This window comes from Acomys minous (genome assembly GCF_964271855.1).
Source record: "Acomys minous genome assembly, chromosome: 13".
NCBI lineage: Eukaryota > Metazoa > Chordata > Mammalia > Rodentia > Muridae > Acomys > Acomys minous.
The window spans coordinates 61,877,044-61,891,659 of NC_140495.1; the positions used below are offsets into that span (position 1 = coordinate 61,877,044).

At 53.9% G+C, this 14,616-nt stretch overlaps 3 protein-coding genes across 6 annotated transcripts; 1 reads left to right on the forward strand and 2 right to left on the reverse strand.

The window, feature by feature from the left end:
• Positions 1 to 643: 643 nt before the first annotated feature.
• LRRC73 (leucine rich repeat containing 73) lies at positions 644 to 3,837 on the reverse strand. Its single transcript, XM_084755172.1, has 6 exons — positions 3,347 to 3,837; positions 2,558 to 2,718; positions 2,114 to 2,236; positions 1,681 to 1,781; positions 1,099 to 1,321; positions 644 to 953 (listed from the first exon to the last, which is right to left on the reverse strand). Exons 1-6 carry the CDS (start codon positions 3,616 to 3,618, stop codon positions 883 to 885), a joined length of 951 nt encoding a protein of 316 aa, XP_084611298.1. The 5' UTR covers positions 3,619 to 3,837; the 3' UTR covers positions 644 to 882.
• A 2,311-nt stretch (positions 3,838 to 6,148) lies between these two features.
• Positions 6,149 to 10,507, reverse strand: YIPF3 (Yip1 domain family member 3). 4 transcript variants are annotated; one of them, XM_084755169.1, is made up of 9 exons: positions 10,283 to 10,507; positions 9,366 to 9,563; positions 9,131 to 9,237; positions 7,724 to 7,769; positions 7,529 to 7,621; positions 7,266 to 7,397; positions 6,981 to 7,094; positions 6,734 to 6,912; positions 6,149 to 6,637 (listed from the first exon to the last, which is right to left on the reverse strand). In XM_084755169.1, exons 1-9 carry the CDS (start codon positions 10,361 to 10,363, stop codon positions 6,460 to 6,462), a joined length of 1,128 nt encoding a protein of 375 aa, XP_084611295.1. In that variant the 5' UTR covers positions 10,364 to 10,507; the 3' UTR covers positions 6,149 to 6,459. The 4 variants fall into 4 exon arrangements, with proteins under 4 accessions (XP_084611295.1, XP_084611296.1, XP_084611294.1 ...); XM_084755170.1 differs by having other exon boundaries at positions 6,149 to 6,593; positions 6,734 to 6,857; positions 10,283 to 10,506; XM_084755168.1 differs by having other exon boundaries at positions 6,734 to 6,857; positions 10,283 to 10,504.
• Positions 10,486 to 14,595, forward strand: POLR1C (RNA polymerase I and III subunit C; the record flags this gene model as incomplete). Its single annotated transcript, XM_084755167.1, has 9 exons — positions 10,486 to 10,734; positions 10,848 to 10,919; positions 12,364 to 12,471; positions 12,711 to 12,843; positions 13,332 to 13,451; positions 13,533 to 13,685; positions 13,799 to 13,948; positions 14,063 to 14,179; positions 14,281 to 14,595. 9 exons carry the CDS (start codon positions 10,486 to 10,488, stop codon positions 14,397 to 14,399), a joined length of 1,221 nt encoding a protein of 406 aa, XP_084611293.1. The 3' UTR covers positions 14,400 to 14,595.
• Positions 14,596 to 14,616: the final 21 nt, after the last annotated feature.

The following is a 14,616-nucleotide window of genomic DNA, read 5'->3' on the forward strand; positions in this document are numbered from 1 at the left end:
AGAAGAGGGCATCAGATCATATTATAGGTGGTTGTGAGCCACCATGTGGTTGCTGGGAATTGAACTCGGGACCTCTGGAAGGGTGGAGTGCTGAGAGCCATCCTCCAGCCCCCCATTCTTGTTTTTATTTTTGAGATGGCATCTCATGTAGCACTGACCTGCTCTGGAACCACCAGATCATCTGCCTTTGCCTCCAGAGTGCTGCGTTACAGGTGTTCGATGTCATGCCTAGCTAACACTTACTAGTGGTTGGTTGTGTATGTGCATGCACTTTAGTCCGGGTAGCCCCGGGGCTGGAGTTCTGGGTTAACTGCTGAGCACCTCTCCTGCCTTTTAAGTATTCCTAGCCCAACTTTTCCTAGTCTTTGCCAGAGACTCTTCTTTACCCCATTCTGCATGGCTTCCCTTAGCCCAAGCATGGAGAGAGGGTGCTCAGGTACATAACTACGGGGCCTCCCTTAAAAGAGGGTCCTGTTCAGCCCAGCTCTTCGCTCTAAGTATCTTCAAGTTTCTGGATTCCCAGCTCCTAGACATAGGCTGACCTTTTGGAATCTGAGCTGTAGGGTGCTAGAACCCCTAATGCTGATTGGTAGTACTGTCAGGCCCTCCCATTGGTCATCCCCCCAGTGACTACAGCTGCAAGTCAGATTGTGAAGTTTATAAAATCTGTTCCGAGCCAGCGGGTTGCAGCCAGAGCTGCCAACAAGTTGAAAGTCAATACCCTGGGTTCAAGTCCCCCTCCCCCCAGGCCGTTGCCCAGTGACAGCTTCAGAGCCTCCCTCCACCACCAGGAGCTGCCAGAGCCCCAGCCAGGGCCTCTCCCTGCCATGTGGAGGAAGGTAGTTGGGACACAGACAAACTTAATGATGCACAAGTGGAGAGTCACATCTCGGTCTCAGCCAACAGACTGTCACCTAGTCCTGATGTCATGAGCACCATCTGAGAGCTGGGATCTGTGGAAGAGCAGAAGGACTTTCAGGTCGCCATTCATTCCTTAGTGGGCATCACAAAGAGGTGACAGACGTGGTCTAGTTTCCCACCACCACCCCCTCTTCCCAAGTCTTCCAGCTCTAACCCACCCACTGTCCAGGTTCTTACCACTGGGGCACATCCAGGAGCTGCCACCCCGCTGGTGGGCAGCGGGCTCCCGCCCTCTCCCCCATTCCTGTGTGTCGACAGCCTCTCCTGCCACCTCTTCCTCCTCCTCCCCCTCGGAGAGGAGGTCACAGATCTGCTGCTGCAGCTCTGGGCTAATGCTGTTCTCAGCCAACACCAGGCTCCGCAAAGCTGTTGGGTAATTTTCTACCATGTCCAGCAGGGTCTGGAGAAAGGAGAGGCGTGCACAGGAAAGAGTGGTCACAGGAGAGATGCTCAGTGCTTAAGAGCAATGGCTACTCTTCCCTAGTCAGGGCCAGGGTTCAAGTCCCAATGCCCCAAATGGCTGATCCTCATGTAACTCCCGTTCCAGGGGAGCTGACACCACCTTCTCGTCTCCACGGGCACCACAGACAGCCAGGCAGAACATTGACTCACATAAAATTATAAAGTTATAAAAAAATTTAGGTGAACACAATTTAGGCAGCCCTTGAATCCAACAGGCCAGCCTTGGGTATGTCCCCAGACACAATGATAAACTCACCCTGCCCCTTAGCTTGTCTCCAAACCATGATGGCTTCTCACCTGAGCTGACTGGTTGGTAAGCCCTGTGCCCTCCAAGTCTAGGACTTCTAGGGTACGGCTTGAGGCCACAGCTACAGCCAGCATCCCTGCAACATGGTCACCTGGGGGACAGCACACATGCTCAGCCATCTGGGATAACAAGTCTGTTAATCCTTGTTCTTGCTCAGGACCCCGAAGCCTGGCCAGGAGACAGGTGAGTGGCCAGGAAGGGGAGCACTGTGAGCCCGATGAAGCACCTCAGATCTAGGGGTTCCGACTGAGGCTTTAACCGACCTGTTGGTCATCTGGTACTCCATGCAGGATGGCTCCCTTACTGGGACCCTTGGGGGTTCTTTGTCATCCTCCCTCCCTTGAGTTACTATGGCAGCTGGTGATGGGAGTTTTTGGATAGGGCAGGAGCAGTGAGAATTGAGGGGAAAGATCTTAAACTCACCCAGAGGGTTGTAGTCCAGGTTGAGGACGCGGACTTGGGAGCTGTGGGCCACAGCAATGGCGAGGCGGCTCCAGCCCTTAGGGGTGATGCCAGGATTGGCGCTCAGTGTTAGCTCCTTCAGACCTAGGCAGCAGCACAGTGAGACTCTAGGATGGGTAGAGTCAAGCCCTTTTCTAGCCTGTGTGTATGGGGTAACCCTGGTGGCTGGGAGCCACCTTGCCCCCCAACCACAGCAGTCTACAGCAGTTAGGGACCTACTCACGCCTCCCCTGCCTGGATCACTGTTTCCACTTTGCTCAGTTTCTAGGCTTGACCCTTCCTGAGATGGGTAAAAAGGCACTCTTACTGCACCCTCCCAGCTGTCGGCACCGGGCCACACCCCCTTCTCTGCACTTAGCTTTCATCAGTCACACTAGCCCATGCATTCAGTAGGGCCCTGCTCACCAGACTTGGCCCCGTCTGGAGGGAGGAGGCCACAGATGAGGTTGATGGCTTCATCACCCAACATGCAGTCCCCTAGGTCAAGAGCCACAAGGGCAGGGTGGAGAGCCAGGGCTGGGTTCAGCAAGGCCAGTCCCGCATCTGTCAGTGGGCTCCCATGTAGGCTGAAGGTTGAGATGAAATTAATTATGTATCATCACCAGCCTCATCTCTGGGAAAGATGCCCCTCCCGGAGACCAGAATGGGAAGGAAGAATGGAAATTCTAGATTTGAAGGGATACAATGGTAAGGGACTGTGGTTTCTTTTCTGGGGCAGGAACTGATAATAAGAATTGTGCACGCGGGGGGGGGGGGGGCGGGGCGGTGTGTGTGGACAGTGGACTGGAGAGCCGGCACACACGCTCACGGTGCTCTGGGATCTTTCAATGGGTAGGGCTGGAAGGGCCGAGCTATAGTCTCCATGGGAGGTGACCTTTCCTTAGAAATGAGGGGGCTTCACAATGAAATAAGTGGGAGTGAGGTGGGGTGGGGTGGGGAGGAAGGGCATTCCCTACCAGGAAGGATGAAGTATCCCAGCTCTCCTGCCCGTCTGCATGTGGAGCAAAGTCTAGAAAAGATGCATGTTTCTGGGAGGGTGTGGTGGACCCAGAAGATGAGGTATGCATTAGAGGTTGCAAAGGTAGGACGGTGGGGAAACAGGCACTGGAAAGGTAATGTGGAGATACTAGAAGTGGTAGTGGGTGTGTAGAGAGGTGCAGTGGCCGGGAACCCCTTGCGAGGGGACAAACTCACAAGAGGGACTGGATGGATCGGTTGGTCCGTAGCGCTTCTGCCAACTGCTTGATGCGGCTGGGGCTGGACACGACACCCAGGTTAAGGTTGAGCTGCGCCAGGGACGTGGCTCCAGCTAGGGCCCGGCAGATGCGGCCGAAGTCACGGTCGCACAGGCGACAGCCGCGCAGCGAGAGCAGGCGCACCGCGTTGTCGCGCAGGCCGCGGCAGATGTCCCGCACCTCGGCGCCTGACAACGGCTCCCCCGAAATCTGGATGGAGCTGGGCAGCATGGTCCCCACGGCTGGGCCTCGGGGGGCTGGCGCCAGTGTCCCGGCCTGGGCAGAAGTTGGCCGGGCTGCAGGCGGGGGCGGGGCGGAGACAGAGGACGCTGTCTCTATTGGGGTCGCGGCCAGAGGGGAGGCGGCAGAGGCTGCGGCTGCGGCGGAGGCAACGGCGGCTGTGGCGGCGCCGTAGCGCGCCCGGGCCGCGGCGGGGGCGAAAGCAGGCGCGGGCAGGCGGTGCGGAGGCGCGAGGAGGAACGGCGCGGAGGCGGAGGAGGGGGGCAGCCCGGGGACAGAGCTGCAGCCGCCCCGCGCCGGTCCTCTCCCTCGCGGCTTTGGAGGCCGCGCCCGCTCTGCCGGCCCCGGTCCCGGGCAGCACGGCTCCGGGAGACAGCCGGGGCGGGATGCAGCTCAGCTTCAGCTGCTGAACCGGTGCAGGCGGCGAGTTCCTATGGCAACGGTTGCGTCACTGGCTCTCGCCCCACCCACCGCCCCGTATGGACCACGCGGCCGGCGCGCCTTGCGTGTTTTAGGGAGAAGAACTAGGATCCAAGGGCCTGACAGCGTGGAAAAAAGGTAGAGGGATTTAGGGAGGGTGGAGGCAAGTCACGTTGAAAAATCTTTGGTGCCATTTCGGCCTCTTCTACTTATTCTCCGGTGCGTCTCCCTTCTTAAGGTCTAAATCCCAAGACTCGGCGCGTTCGCCAAGACCCTGGACAATTAATCCTCCTTGGAATCCCTAGGCTCTTTAATCCGGTTGCGCCCCGCCCCCATGTCCCAGTGACGCGAGGCGTAGCATGCGTGGGGATTCCGTTCCTCGGGGACTTCCCGGTCAATAAGGCTGCTCCCGACAGGATCCCTAGGGTAGGGCAGGTGAACTATCCTTGAAGACGTTATAACCTACTGGAGAAATGGGTTGCCAAAATCGAAGAATGTCAGATCAACCCCGAGCCATGGGAGTCGGAAGGGGGTGGGGGGGCAGGGTGCTGTGTAAAGCAGCTGCACCACAGTGGAGCCCAATTTTATCCCCATGATTCCAAAAGAGGCTTTATTTGTGCAACAAGAATAAGTGCCATTCTTTCCCATCGGAATAGTCATTCAGAGCCTTTAATCCCAGCAGAGGCAGATGCAGGTGCATCTCTGAGTTGCAGGCTAGCCTGGTCTATAGTCAGGGCTACACAGATAAACTGTCTAGACAAACAAACAAAAGTGAGCCAGACACAATGGCTCAAGCCTTTAATCTCAGCACTTGGGAGGCAGAGGCAGGTGGATCTCTGGTCTCCATGGTGAGTTCCAGGAAAGGCAGACCGTATCCTGCCCATCCAACCCACCCTCCAAAAAGTCAAAAGCACTACTACTAACTTCTATTCTGTTAACTATTTGAACTTACTTAAATTTTATTTTTTGAGTTTGAATATACTACAGGTTTGCAGGTGCCTGCAAAAGCCAGAAGAGGGTGCTAGAGTTGCAGGAAAAATCTGAGCCACCCAACGTGGATGCTGGGAACTGAGCTGCTGAATTCTGGCCCTTTACAAGAGCAGTACACTCAAATCACTGAGCCATCTCTCCAGACATTGGACTTTATTTTTAATTATGTTTCTGCACATGTCTATGCAGTGAATCCTGGTGCCCTCAGAGATCGTTGGAGCTCTTGAAATAGGAATTTCTAGCAATTGTGAGCCATCCAACATGCAGGCTGGGAACTGAACTCATCCCCTTGAAGAGCAGTGTCTGCTTTTGACCACTGAGCCAGCTCTTCAGCAATCAGAATTTACTTTTTTAAAAAAATATATATTTTTAAAATTTATTTCTTACATACAATGTTCTGCCTCCATATACACCTGATCATCAGAAGAGGATACCAGATCTCATTATAGATGGTTGTGAGCCACCATGTGGTTGCTGGGAATTGAACTCAGGTCCTTTGGAAGAGCAGAAAGGGCTCTTAACCTCTGAGCCATCTCACAGTGTCTCCTCACTGTGTGGCCCTGACTGGTCTGCAACTCATTTCGAAGACCAGGTTGAAGTCAATGAGCTCCACCTGTCTCTGTCTCCTGAGTGCTGAGATGAAAGGCCTGGGGGGATTAAAAGGAATGCATACACTCCATTGAAGAGTTTACTTCTTCAACGGAGGTTAAAGGATGGTGGTGCTTAACACTTGGAAAACGTTTAGAAAACTAAAGCCTCAGAAAAACCATGTTTGGCTTCAAGTGTGAGCTCTATGAAGACATTGCCCCACAGCCACCCAGGTGCAAAAGGTCTTTGTAATGGTACAAGTGGAGATTTTGCAACTGCTGCACTGCCTTCTCAATAGGCCGGCAGCCTGGATCCCGCCTGGTACACACACATGGGGTGTGGGTCTCACGCTTGCGTTCTGCCTGCTGCCGGTCAAGCATCTCCAGCCCTCAGGGGCAGTTTCTATGATCAGCTCTGCTCTCTGTGTGGGCTGCCTGTCCTTCCTTCATCCTGCCTGGGCGAGGAGGGCGCAGAGCATCACCACTGCTGAAGTGGGTGACAGGAGAACGGCTGGAACAGGAGCTGTGGTTCCAGACTTCAATCAATATTTTAATTACCAAGTCTATATTTAGCAAGACAGGAGGGGAAGGGAGAGAAAAAAGGGGGTAGGTGGTGTGGGGCCTCAGAAGAGCTGACCCATATTCTGCACTTGGCTGCAGAGGCTCGCAGTCCTGGCCAGGAGTTCCTGGCCTTGTGCCCTTTAGAAGCCACGCCCCGTGCCGAGGAGGTGTTTAGGCGGCCACAGCTCAGTGGTTGTAGCAGACCTCATTAGAGAGACACAAGTCCTCAGTACTGTCCTTTAATCTTCCTCTGCTCCAGAGCTGGGGGAGGGAGTCAGGGCAGGCCGAGGAGTTCAGGAAGGGTCAGTGTGACTGCAGGGTCACTGCTATTGCCTTGGCAGTGGCATTGACCACAGTGACAGGAAGCCTGACAGCAGGGAGCACAGCGGGGATGTCCCTGGGGACTCTCTGCATGGGTGGGATATTGGGGCCCTCCAGGGTGTCCAGGATCCCTAAAGGAGGAAGGATGGAGAGTGAGTGAGAACTGGCTGGCAAGCCTCCAGGTCTGTCAGGCAGCCCACCTCCCGCACAGGCCGCCTGCCACTCACCCTCTACCACCTTGTGGTAGGCAAAGTGCAGATACAGCAGGAAGAGCATGTGCAGGGTGGCCAGTGTGCCACAGAGGAGCAGCCGCTGCGTGGGGCCCACAGTCCGTGACACCAACACCGCCACCTAGGGCCACAGGTATACAGCTCAAAGTGAGCGATGGGGAAGATACTCCAAGCCCAGGCAGAACTGTCAGTGGATCCTTCTAGAGCCCTTTGTGGGCTGCACAGCAAACCCTGCTCAGCTTACCATGCGCAGGGTAGACAGCCCGCCCACCAACAGCCAGAAGAGGTAGAAGAGGGCATGGAGGTGAATGTTATAGGTGATGAACAGGACAATACAGTGCCCGAAGAGGCCATAGCCCTGAGGAGAGAAGGCGGAATGATCATTCGGGCTGGGCTGGCCCTTGGCTCCTCAGTGGGGTCTTCTGGTCGGCTCCTCCCACCCCAGGCCCACAGATCCCCGGAGCGCAGCCAACGGAGACCTTCCTGATCTCAGGCTCCCTCCTGCCCACTCCCGGGCTCAGCTCCTCACCAGCAGTGCCAGCATCTGCAGCATGGTGATCTGCGCGTTGCACAGGTAGGCAAGGAAATAGATGAAGGACGAGACACCCAGCCAGTATCCGAAGCAGGTGCCAATGGCTGTGCCCATCAGGGTGCCCTCCCGCTGTGGGGGCGAAGGCTCTGCTTAGGGCTGCGACACCTTTGGTCTCAGTCTCACCCGGGGCCACGGGATCCTCAGGTAGTTTTCAACCTACATCCGCCACCCGTCTTCCCCAAGGCCTGCGTCCTGCTTACGATAATGGTATCAGAAGTCTTCATCCCATGCAGGAGGATGGCAACCAGGGTGAAGACCAGCATGAGAGGTCCGTAGAGCTCACCGGCCACTTTCTGGCAATACATGAGCATGTTTAGACTGCTTTTCTTCACACCTGCCCAGGCTTGGCCCGCCGGCCCGCCCTCTCCCCTGCAGCCATGCCTTTCCCTGTTCACCTGGGGGAAGTTGACCATCTTGATAGGGATCATGGACTCCAAGAGCCTGGGAGAGGAGAGGAGAGATGAGAGCAGGAGCATCCCTGTGCTGTGGCTCTGGAGGGCAGGGGCAGAGTCTTACTCCTGTCTCTAGCACCAGGAATAGGGCTGGCCCAGAGCACATACTGGACAGTGGGGTGGGGGGGGGGGAGGAATAAAGACAGGGAATGACAAAATCACTTTAAGGAAGGACAACCCCCTGAAGCTCAGGTCAGTTGGGTAGCAGCTACTTGGAAAATTTAGAGACACTGGATTTGGCCCTTTGCCTACAGCAGACAGGCACACATCAGTGGAGGGTGCTCAAAATGAGCGGCGCTGGGAACAGCCAGCCATGGGGGGAAGCAGAGCTCTTCCTGGTTACTGTTCCTCCAAGCAGTGAGCACTTTTCTTGAAAGATAAACTTGAAGTGGGATTAAAATTCTACACAGGGCTGGGTGCAGTGGCGCATGCTTGTAATCCCAGCACTCGGGAGTCAGAGTCAGAGGTAGGCAGATCTCTGTGAGTTCGAGGCCAGCCTGGTCTACAAAGTGAATCCAAGACAGTCAAGGCTACACAGAGAGACCCTGTCGGGGGATAGGGGGCAGGGAGGGGGGTTCCACACAGAATTTAAAAAAGATCATTTCTTCCTTTGCTATGCATCTTGGGTTTTTGGCACTATTTCTTGGATTTTTTTTTTAAACTATTATTTCCTCGTGGATGTCTTCCCTTTTGTACCCCAAAGTCTTTCTGGGTTCAAGTGTCCCTCCTGTGTGTCCCATAGCCACACAGGAGTACCGCACTGTAATTGCACCCAGTGCCAAGGCTCCCCGTTCTCTTCACTAGTGGTGAGTCAGGTAGCATCAGGATGGTACAACACACAGAAAGAAAACTCGCTGTATCCTTGCTCAGTGGCCCTGGGTTTTGTAGCAGCACTGGCTAAAGGATGAACAAAGTACCAAGCCAAGATGAAATCCCGTTCTTGAGAAGCCAGTTAATGACTATGCTCTGATATCCCAGGTGCCAGGGAGGAGAGTGGTGGGTAAATGCTGCAGAGCTTGCTTTTGAGGAGCCGTTGGTCCTCTGGGGAGACTGGCCCAAGAATAAGAATAAACCACAGTTTCACGAGCCACCTCAAAGAGGAACGCAGAGTCGACTCCGAGTCCCGGGTGAGAACCAAAGCAGGGGCTGTCTGAGCTAGCTGTGGAGGGAAGGTGGCGCGCACGTGATGGAGGGCACACTCAGCGTGCGTTTCCCCATGCATTCTGCAGCAGGTTCAGTGACCAGGGGGATGGAGTTAAAAGTGGGGGAGCCCAGTAGAGCTCAGGGCTCAGATTCTGACTGGATGAGGGACTAGATGTGAGGACAAACGTTTCCGAGAAGGCGCCTCACCTGCTTCGGACCTGGGCAGGCTCCACATCAAAGTAGGGTCTCAGGATGTCGATGTTGGCATACAAGCTGAAGGCCCGGGAAGCTTGTCTCTTCCCTGCCTGCCACATCTGAAGGGAGATGGGTTATTATGAAACTCTTGGCTCTAGCCTGTCACCTAGCCCCTGCTGCGTGCTTCTAGCTGGAAAACCTCCATCGCCCTGGGACACACGCAGGGCCGCTTTTTCCTCCGCTTTACCTGATCAGCCACCTGCCGGCTCAGCTGCCCCTTAAAGCCTTTCATGCCGAGGAACTCTCCATCCTCCTCTTCGGCGGCAGCAGCGTCGGCATCTACCTCTTCCTCGCGCAGGCGCTGGTGCAGCTCGCCCATATCCTCGAAGCTGGAGCCGGAGGTGTCGTCCATATTCTCCATGTCAATCACAGCGGAGCCTCCGCCCTGTGAAGACAGTGGCTCCTACAGTGAGGGGCAGCCCTTCTGTAGCATCCTTCGGTTCCCTGCTCACCTCACGGCTTGAGGCTTTGCTCTTCCACGGATGAGGGCATGGCTTGGAACGGCTACCCACTGTGCCATTCTCTTTTCTTTCAATGCTGGCACAACTCTAGGTAGCCACACTTTTTTTTTTTTTTTTTGGTTTTTCGAGACAGGGTCTCTCTGTGTAGCCTTGGCCGTCCTGGACTCACTTTGTAGACCAGGCTGGCCTTGAACTCACAGCAATCCGCCCGCCTCTGCCTCCCGAGTGCTGGGATTAAAGGCGTGCGCCACCACGCCCGGCTTGGTAGCCACACTTTTGACGTGCAGGAAACCTATTATTTCTTTAACTTATTTTCTTACTCCCCCCCCCCCCCGCCCCAAAGCTCCAAAGAGCTGCAAAAGAGCTCACCTGCCTTTCCCAACTCCCGAACAAACCTATTTTTAGGGAGTGCCAATGAATCATATCCTCTGACCCAGACAGACTTTCCGACCCGTCCGCAAAGCCCCTGCCTTAGCCTGGCCCTTTCATGTCAGCACAAGCTCTACAGACGTTCGCGTGGAAGACTCAAAGAGGCCAGACAGGTGTTGCAATGGAGCCGACTTCCAGGCCGCGCGCGACAATAGTAACCACACACGGGGCAGCTGCCAGCCCAGAGGCAGCTGGCAGCAGGAGCTCTCAATACCTGGATGTTTTCTTCGAAGCCTCCCCACTCTGGGCCAGCACCATTTCGGACGCCGCTGGCCGGCGCCGCCGGAGTCGCCATGTCCCTCGAGGCTTCCCGTCGCTGATGCTCGCGCGCGTGGGAATAGTGTGAGACCTGGGCCCAAGGGAGGTAAACGTCCAGAGGGGAGAGAGGGCGAGGTAGTATCAGCCGGAACGCAAAAAATGAGAAACCCGGATGTTTGGCCCCAATTGACGTCCGGAAGTGAAATACGTGGACAGAGGCGGGACAAGATCTCGCGACAGTTAAGAGTACGGGAGACGGAGCGTTGCCGCGGAGACGGAGGCAGGCCGCTAGTACGCACGCACGGGGTTGGAGGCGTCTCTCACGGCGAGTGGTGCAAGATGGCGGCCGCCCAGGCAGTGGAGGAAATGCGGACTCGCGTGGTTCTAGGAGAGTTCGGGGTTCGCAATGTAAGCGCTGATCGGAGCTCGGGAGGAATGGGGGCGGGACAGGGTGGAGGAGGCCTGGTGTGGGGCTCGGCTTCACTGCCCTTTCGTGGACAGATTTCCTCTGTTTGCTCTAGGTTCATACCACTGACTTTCCCGGTAACTACTCTGGTTATGATGATGCCTGGGACCAGGACCGCTTCGAGAAGGTAGGTGGCTCTGGAGGTGTCCAGACGGCTTGAGGGACCCGACCTCATCAGTTTGTTTTGGGGGTCGCTGTTTTCATGAAACGTATACTGAGCCATGTGGTAGGCGCCCCATGGACGGACCATCAGACGCGGCTCCTGTTCCTAGCTGTTCATTCTGGATCGGGTAATGGAGCGCGTGAACACATTATTCCGGTATAATAAAGTAGCGATGAAGGTGGGGTAGAGGAATCCACAGATGCGCTTAATCCAGCCAATTGCTGTGCCAAAGTTAAGGGTTAGTGAAGGAAGTGCCGTGTGAATTAAGTTTTCAACTACGTAGCAAAAGGAGTGAGAAGTTAGCAGGTATGTGTCGTTGCTTTGGTGAGGGCGGTGTGTGTGAGAAAGGACCTTTTGTGGCTTGAGCCTAAATCTTTTTTTTCTTGGTATATGTGTTTGCCTGCATGAGTATTTTGTGCACACCAACCAGGAGTGTGCGTGGTGACCCTGGATGTCAGAGGAGGGTGTTAGGTCCCAGTGGGTGCTGGGAACCAAATCCAGTTCCTCTGCAAGAGCATTAAGTGTTCTTAGCTGCTGAGCCATCTCTTCAGCCCCGCTGAGGAACTGTATTGATGGCTGGTTGTGTCATTTGGTAAAACAGCAGAGCAAGAGTGATGATACAGTCAAACTCCTGTCTGAAGCTACAGGTCAAATGGATGTGTGAGGTGAGGCCACGTTTCGGGAGTTTCTGAATAGATGCTTATATGAGGAGTGTGATTGAGGTCATCTCCAGATTAGAACCTGGGAGAAAGTAACATTTACCGGGTGGGTTGAAGAGAGAATCTAGAAGGAATATCAGATGAGAGGGGGAAATGTTGTTCATAAACCAAGGGAAGAGAGTTGGAAAAAGGAAACATTAAAGGCGTGGTGGCACATGCCTTTAATCCCAGTGCTTGAGGGGCAGACAGAGATCCAGGGCCCTGTTACAAAGAGAAACCGTGACTGGGATGGGGGTGGGGGGATGGAAGGGGAAGGGACACGGGAAAATAGAAATGCAATAACCAGTTGGCCTAAGTAGTGTGAGGAGTTCGGCTTTTTCATACAGTAGCTTCTGTGTGCGGTTTATCTGGAGCCACATTGCTTGTAAGACAAAACCAAGAAGTCAGGCATGGCGGTACACACCGAAAGGAGGCAGAGGCAGAGGCAGGTCCAGGCCAGCCTGGGGTACAGAGTGAGTTCCAGGACAGCCAGGGCTACACAGAGAAACCCTGACTCAAACAACCTGAACAAAAACCAAACTAAAAACTCAAAGATTGGGGCTAGAGAAAAAAAAAGTCGATCATCTGGGCAGAGGCGGCTTTGGATGAGGGTAGAAATACAGTGCCGGATAGTGCCAGGGGGAGTGATCACAGAGGGAGACGTGGTTACAGGGAGACCAGCTTCCCAGCAGGTTCTTCTATTGTCCTAGAATTTCCGTGTGGACGTGGTACATATGGATGAAAACACACTGGAGTTCGACATGGTGGGAATTGATGCTGCCATTGCGAATGCTTTCCGGAGAATCCTGTTGGCTGAGGTATTAGAGGACATGGTAATGGGGCTGGAGTGGGGAAAGTATACTGTCACCTCATTTGTAGAAATGCTCCCCAAAGTCATTCACACCTGTAATTGCTCATATGAACAGTTTTGTGGCCAGTCTGGGCTACTCAAAACTCCGAAGGACGAAATAAAAGAGCTGCTCCTCATATTTCCCCGTGGAGGGAGATGGGTGAGGACAGTTGGCTTGCAGCAGGCTGACGCTGCTTCCTTGGGCAGGTGCCAACAATGGCTGTGGAGAAGGTTCTGGTGTATAACAACACGTCCATTGTCCAGGATGAGATCCTTGCTCACCGCCTGGGGCTCATCCCCATTCTTGCTGATCCTCGTCTTTTTGAATATCGGAACCAAGGTAAGAAGCTGAGATGATGAAATTGAGTAAAGTGTAAGAACTGTCCTGAAATGTGTTGTGGCTCAGAGTCCAGGTCTACTGCCATGACCTCAGTCTAGGCGGTCAGCGTCCTGAACATTGGCTTTCATCTGGGAGAATACTTGCCTTTGCTTGAAGTTTGTCACTATAGATAAGCTTATAGCATAGTGCCAGCACTCACCTATATTTTAATTCTTTAAACTTGGTGTGCAGGGCAGAGGACAACTTTAGAATAGGGCCTCTCCTTCTACCTTGACATGGTTCCTAGGGACTGAATTCAGGTCTCCAGGTTTGAGCAAGTGAGTACCTTTACTCTGAGCCTTCTTGCCAGCCCTTACTATCAGTTAGAGCTAGGGCCAGCCATGGCGGCATGCATCTTTACTCCTAGCACTGGCAAGGGCAAGCAGTTCTTACGAGTTCAAGGGCAGCCTAGCCTAGTCAAACCGTCTCCTGCTTCTTCACTTGTGCAGGAGAAGAAGAAGGGACAGAGATAGACACACTGCAGTTTCGGCTACAGGTCAGATGTACCAGGAACCCCCATGCGGCTAAGGACTCCTCTGACCCCAATGAACTCTATGTGAACCACAAAGGTAAGCAATGGTAGAGAAAAGGGCCTGAAACTGAAGGGTACAAACTGTAGGGTCTGGGATTTCTGACCTATTTCTCTCCAGTTTATACCAGGCATATGGTATGGGTCCCCCTGGGAAATCAGGCTGATGTCTTTCCGGAGGGCACAATTCGTCCGGTGCATGATGACATCCTCATCGCTCAGCTCCGGCCTGGCCAGGAGATCGATTTGATCATGCACTGCGTCAAGGGCATTGGTGAGAACCTAGTGAGTGTGCCCTGAGTGGGGCAAGTCTGATTGTAGTCAGTGAAACCAAGGAGCTCAGTGGGGCTGAGCAGAAACAGAAAGCCAATGTGTTTGTTGTCATAGGTAAAGATCATGCCAAGTTCTCACCAGTGGCAACAGCCAGCTACAGGCTCCTGCCAGACATCACCCTGCTTGAGCCTGTGGAAGGGGAGGCAGCTGAGGAGCTGTGCCAGTGCTTCTCACCTGGTGTAATTGAGGTGCAGGAAATAGAAGGTATGGGATCTGGTATGCTGTTGTGATATTAAGACACAAGTGAATTTTCTTTGAAGGTGGCAGAAAATAAATGCTCTTCTCCTAATGGACAAGGTGTGACATTGTTTTCCTTAGGTAAAAAGGTGGCCAGAGTTGCCAATCCTCGGCTGGATACCTTCAGCAGAGAAATCTTCCGCAACGAGAAGCTGAAGAAGGCTGTGCGCCTTGCCCGAGTCCGGGACCATTATATCTGTGAGTGATGGTGGTGGCACTTACTCTTTGGATGGGATTTAGAACTAACCTGAAATAAAAGGTAACTCCTGAAAGAACTGAAGTATTTCTTTGGCCTCTAGTTTCTGTGGAGTCCACTGGAGTTTTGCCACCAGATGTGCTGGTCAGTGAAGCCATCAAAACACTGATGGGGAAGTGCCGGCGGTTCCTGGACGAGCTAGACGCAGTGCAGATGGACTGAAGCCGCCACAGCATTCCTGGGATGGCCTGGCTGCTGCTGGAGTGTGAGCACCTCCCCGCTGCACTGCTGTGCCCAGTGTGACTAGACGTCCAATTCCAGTCTTATATGTTCACTCAATACATTTTATTAAATGTGTCACAGACTAAGACTTATGCCTTTGTAAGGCCCTTGTAAATAAATGGCTATCCTAACAAAACATTTTTTCCAATCTTTTTTG